Source organism: Typha angustifolia, chromosome 11 (genome assembly GCF_048772165.1).
Source record: "Typha angustifolia cultivar Huaian chromosome 11, ASM4877216v1, whole genome shotgun sequence".
Taxonomy (NCBI): domain Eukaryota; kingdom Viridiplantae; phylum Streptophyta; class Magnoliopsida; order Poales; family Typhaceae; genus Typha; species Typha angustifolia.
In genome coordinates this window covers 7,381,962-7,387,671 of record NC_133249.1, presented here as the reverse complement: position 1 = coordinate 7,387,671, position 5,710 = coordinate 7,381,962, and the positions used below count along the sequence as shown (strand labels likewise).

At 38.4% G+C, this 5,710-nt stretch overlaps 1 protein-coding gene across 1 annotated transcript; it reads left to right on the top strand.

The window, feature by feature from the left end:
* Positions 1-1,631: 1,631 nt before the first annotated feature.
* On the top strand, positions 1,632-2,843 carry LOC140770979 (putative expansin-A30). Its single transcript, XM_073112324.1, has 3 exons — positions 1,632-1,812; positions 1,911-2,226; positions 2,332-2,843. Exons 1-3 carry the CDS (start codon positions 1,659-1,661, stop codon positions 2,642-2,644), a joined length of 783 nt encoding a protein of 260 aa, XP_072968425.1. The 5' UTR covers positions 1,632-1,658; the 3' UTR covers positions 2,645-2,843.
* The last annotated feature ends 2,867 nt before the right edge of the window (positions 2,844-5,710 follow it).

Here is a 5,710-nt window from a genome sequence, read left to right as displayed (position 1 = left end):
TATTTAGCGCATCCGATGTTGCGTTCGAACGTCCACATTCAAATGCCTATATACGTTACTAAATACATATAACATATTTAGCTTGTTCGTCGTCTGCGTTCGAACACGATCGGTGAAAGTGCACTTTTTTTAGGACTTTCTTTTGACTATTTTGCTTGTTAGATTAGCCTATAAATATAGGAAAGTCGACCTTATAATTATTATTTAATAAATTATGTTTCTTCCTCAAATTTTTCTCTCCTTCCCTATCATTCTGTCCTACCACGAGTACACCATCTCTAATCTTCTCGAGTTACCTCCCTTAGACCCTTAGAAAAGGCCCACTTCTTCTTCTTCTTCTATTCTCTCTTACATCCAAATATTTCACATTAAAACCGAGATCACAAACGATCTCATGTCCATCAGACCATAAGCCTATTCAATAGAGTCAGGCTCATGTCCATAGTTTATGGCTTTTCCCTCTCTATTTTTTAAACTTTTTCCCGAATTATTTTTTTTCTCTCCCTCCTTTTCTTCCTCAACAACCAACTCCCCTCCACAGATTTTTTATTTTATTTTTTATTTTTCTGTTGAACCTTAACAGGACAGGACCACGAGCGGACAACCCAACCCTTCTACCCTCTTAATCGGAAGAAGATATTGAATTAGACTGGGGACCCTAAACTCGGTCCAAGCTCGTACCTACGTAAAAACATACCTAGAACTGGACTAAGCTAGAGTGCTAGACCTTAGCCCGGCCAAAGCCTGGTTATCCTTGAGAACCCATATTTTCACCTCTAATTGTTGAGGATAATTTAATAAGATTCCCGAGGAAAGTGCAATGGCACAACATCTTTTACAAGTTGGTTCTAATTGTTAAATCTTAACTATAGATATTGACCATTGTTTCGGCTCATCTCTACATCGTATTAATGACCTATGGGAATTTTGTATTCTTGATAAAGGGCTCGGTATTATTCAGGCGACGTTCGTAGGATTACTCCTAAAATGTTTACTATAACATTCTCCTTTGTCTCCGTGGCACCAACTTGATTTACGTAATTTTAGGTAAATAAATTTGATTTGACATTCATGCCGCCTGAACTGAGATATATTATTACCTCTCCAGTACCAACCCCTTATGAGGTGTTAGTTGAACTTGACCCAAAGAATTACTATAACATTCCCGAACAAATCTAGTCTCGCTGAATTAATTTTAAAAATGGGATCTGATGTTTATCTGCAAATTATAATTTCCTCTTAGCAAATTTAAAGTGGAAAAAAAAAATTTTACTACAGACAGCATCCACCTTAGTTTCTTGCACGTTCAAACGTTATCTAACTTATACAAACTTGGAAGCACGTTAACAAAGCCGACCAAAGCGCAATGCCCGTGGTTTCCATGTCTGCAGAATCCAAGCTTCAAAAAAGTATGCCATATTCCAAATATAGCCCTTATATGGAGAATAACTAGGAGGGCATTTTGATCAACTACTTAGTACAATAATAATCGTGGCACCAACTTATACAAATCCAACTAGGTCAATGATAAGATCATGTCAGGGTTGCTAGCACTAGAAAGGGGCCCAGCAGAAGAGCTTTATAACATCCTTGTGGGCTGCCCCAAAGGAGCAGAGCAAGCCATCCACGTTACCTTGTAGCAGCTTGAGTTAATTGCCATGGCTTCTACCTCTCAGAAAACTAGCCTCTTGGCGGTGGCAGTGACGATGGCAATGATCGCCGTTAGCGTAAATGCTAAATTCACGGAGAGCGAATGGAATTACGCCCACGCAACGTTCTACGGAGACGATTCCGGCGCCTCTAACGACATGGGTCTGTGTCTCCTAATCAATAATTCTTGCAAGTGCAATAATTATATGTATTGGTACTTTCATATCTGAAGAGATTTGTTGTTTTATAACTATCTGTAGGTGGAGCCTGCGGCTATGGCAACCTATACAGCAACGGCTACGGGACCGATACGGCGGCGTTGAGCTCCGTCTTATTCAACGACGGACTCGGTTGCGGTGGTTGCTACCAGATCCGCTGTACTGGGGCGCCGGCGTGCTTCCCTGGCTCCCCGATCATCACCGTTACAGCGACGAACCTCTGCCCGCCGAACTGGGCTCAGGACTCGAACAACGGCGGGTGGTGCAACCCTCCGAGGGTGCATTTCGATTTGGCCAAGCCAGCCTTCATGAGGATAGCCGAATGGCGCGCCGGTATCGTGCCAGTCATGTACAAGAGGTAAAGTTAGTTTCCATACATATATATATATATATATATGAAAGAAGAAACATGTGAACATAAATAATATATTAATTTGTCACATTACTACGTGTTATGATATAGGGTGCCCTGCGCTAAGAAAGGAGGAATCCGCTTCCAGTTCCAGGGAAACGCTTACTGGTTGCTAGTGTATGTCTTGAATATGGGAGGTTCAGGAGACATTAAAAACATGTGGGTAAAGGGAACGAACACAGACTGGATCAGCATGAGCCACAACTGGGGTGCAAGTTACCAAGCCTTTGCTAACTTGGGAGGACAAGCTCTCTCCTTCAAGATTAACTCCTACTCCTCGGGTGAGACAATCGTCTTCGACAACGTCGCCGATGCTTACTGGAGCGTCGGAATGACCTACGAGGCGAATTCGAATTTCATGTAAGGAAGAGCATGGTGAGATTTGAGGCTACGTACATGGTACAACTCTTGTGTAAGGGCATGAATGGTCTTTGTTTCCCTGGTTGTTAGTTTTCTCCCATAATGTCAATCCATGTCATTGGGACAAGGCTTAAGTTTTTTTTTTTCTGTATTTTGATTTTATCCTTTTTGTATTCCTTTTGTCTATAATTGTTGTCTGTCAATGTTACCTGCGGTATTAAAACAAAATTTTTGTGCCTTATGAATATCTGGTAACTGTGTTCTCAAAGTTATATGCATAATTAAGTAATTTCTTGGACATATACTTGTTGCATTCGATTAAAGAAGATCCTGGCCTGTAGTTTTAGAAATATACAAGAAATAACTAGAGGTATATAATTAATTGAATTAGCTCAATGGGCACTGGGTATCTGAACTGGAACTAACTGAAAACAGACGTGATATTTTCAAGAATTTCTTGTCAAAATGAGCATAGAATTAGGACAAGAGGAGCTATATTGAAAGAAGAACAAAAATCTTATCTTGAAGGGAGAGAGAGAAGGAGAGGAATTTGTGCTAGAATTACAAAGTATTTCAGTTTCAAAATAAGTTTCTTACGGAAAAGTATTACCCAATGGATGGAGACCCAGGGACCCCCACAAACAGTAGAGCAGGACAGGGGCTTTTTGTGCCCGTGATTTTGTAATTCAGTTGAACGTCTCACCAGTTTAACGTAGAAGTAAACTTAGTGAAATGATTAATGCTTAGTGAAATGACTAATGGACATTTGTTGGGGTTAATTAGTAAGCAAACAGGATTAGTTCTTCAGCTGTATGGAAATCTTTGATGAATTCTCTTTACTATAAAAATAGAGAGCCACCTAAAAGAGACGCAGAAGTTTAGATACTTCTGGTTCGTAGTGAAGGATGCATACAGGTTTTCACGTGTGGGATAAATTATATCAATGGAATGGTTGTTATATTAACTTCTGGGAAGATTGATAGATCGATGGACTATCTTTATCTTCAAGATTAATTCCCACTACCTTTGGAAGCTAATGTTCTTCTATTATCGTCTATCAGGCAACTAAAGATTCCCTCAAAAGTCAAGGTCTTTCTTTGATTGGTGATCTCTCCTAAACTTCATATAGAAGATATTATGAGCAGGAAAGGGTGGACACAAGTCCCGCTATATATGAGCTCTTTGTAAAGGAAAACAAGTATCTATCGACCATATACTTACATCATTTGCCTACTATTGAGTTGTATCGGATATTATTAAGACTCTGCCAGTCTCAAATCTATTAGGAAATGTTCAAGACTTTTGGTTAAACAAAATTGGCATCAGCAAAGATCTCAGAGCAGGATGGTTTGTGATTCTTTGTTTTAGTGGATGCTTTGGAACTAAAGGAGACAGGAGAATCTTCTTAAAGATGGCTCTCACTCCAACTGGTCTTATTCACAAAGCAAAATTGACTATAGGTTTTGGGAATTATTTTTCTTTTTATCCTTTCCTTTCTTTCCCACATACACACGCTTTAATCTAATGAGATTTTCCCTTGTTTGTCAACAAAAAAAAAAAAATGCAAAGGAAAGGGAAGAACGGTCAAACAGGACTAGTTGGCAACATATCAACGGTTGGTAGCTCAGACTAAGCCGCCAAAGGCCTTGGGTTTGGTAAGACAGTGCCACCCAATCAGGTGAAGCCCACACTTGGCCTTTCCACTTCGACTAGAAGAAGAGCCCAGCCAACTTAGCTATTCTATCAACCACGGGTAGCGAGGTCCAAGTAGAGGGGAAAAAGATGCACTAGGATGGAGTTTAACACATAATTAATAGAAATAAGCCTACCAGCCTGAGTTAGATTAGCCCTTCTCTACTAGCCAGCTTAGTCTCAATGTGAGTAAAGAGCGCCTCATGCTCTCTAATTAGTAGCCAATTAAAATCTATGTTGGCCCCGAGATATTACTAAGACCCACTATGCAGGTTAAGAATATTCAGGAGGTTGTGGGCCAATTTTCGGACTTAGGGTAGTAGGTAGGTAGACCTTCGATTTGGAGAAATTAATATTCGTCAGCATAGAGGAGGTGGCTAAAACAAAACGAATAAGCAATGCAAAACGGAGGAATAAAGCCCATTGAAACTGCTTCATTTAAAAGGTGAGTCAAATTTGAGCTACATAATAAATCAAAGGACATGGGATCCCCCTATCTAATTCCCTAAAAACCAAAAAAATCAATGTGAAGGATAAACATTCATTGCAGTAGCATATGAAAAATCGAGGAGATAACAGCATAAGTGCAGTTCATAAATTTAATGGGAAAATTCATACAACACAGAACTTGAATAATAGCTTGTTACAAACTATATTTAGATTGATTCGGATATAAGAAAATTATGAAAATTTAGATGGTAATAGCCTTAAAAGTTAGGGTTTTAATAGTTTTAATTTCACATAAATCAGAGGTCAAGATGAAAAAATATAAATAAAATAGTAGAATAATGTCAGAATAAGATAGATTGGTAAAAATCCAATGTTGCGCGGCGGTCGTCGTGGGAGAGGAAGGTGTGGATGCTAGGGTTTGAAATAATTGGAGGTTCTACAACTATGATCTACTTTTAAAAATATAAAAACGATATAACAACTACGATAAAACGATAAATGCAATAATAAAAAATAACTAAACTAAACTAATTCTCAATGCATGTATGTTTGGATGAATAAACAAAGAAGCTTAGTCTCTCTCTATATAGAGATGTCAGGTACAATGAGTCCTATTCGGACTTAGCCCTAAAGCTTATACGACTAGAACTAGGACTTGCCTTAGAGACTTATATGACTTAATTGAACTTGCATTAATGGCTTACATAACTTAATTTGAACTTGTCTTAGTGGCTTATATAACATAATTAGACTTACCTCAAGGGCTTACATAAGAGATAAATGAATCAATTAAAAGATAAATAGATTTGATCTATCGAGCCCATATATCCTTATAATACAATCTGACCTGACTTGATTAATATTATAGCTTACCAAGAAGCTTAGTCATAAGTTTTTTCAAGATCAATTTTTATTAAGAGATAGACAT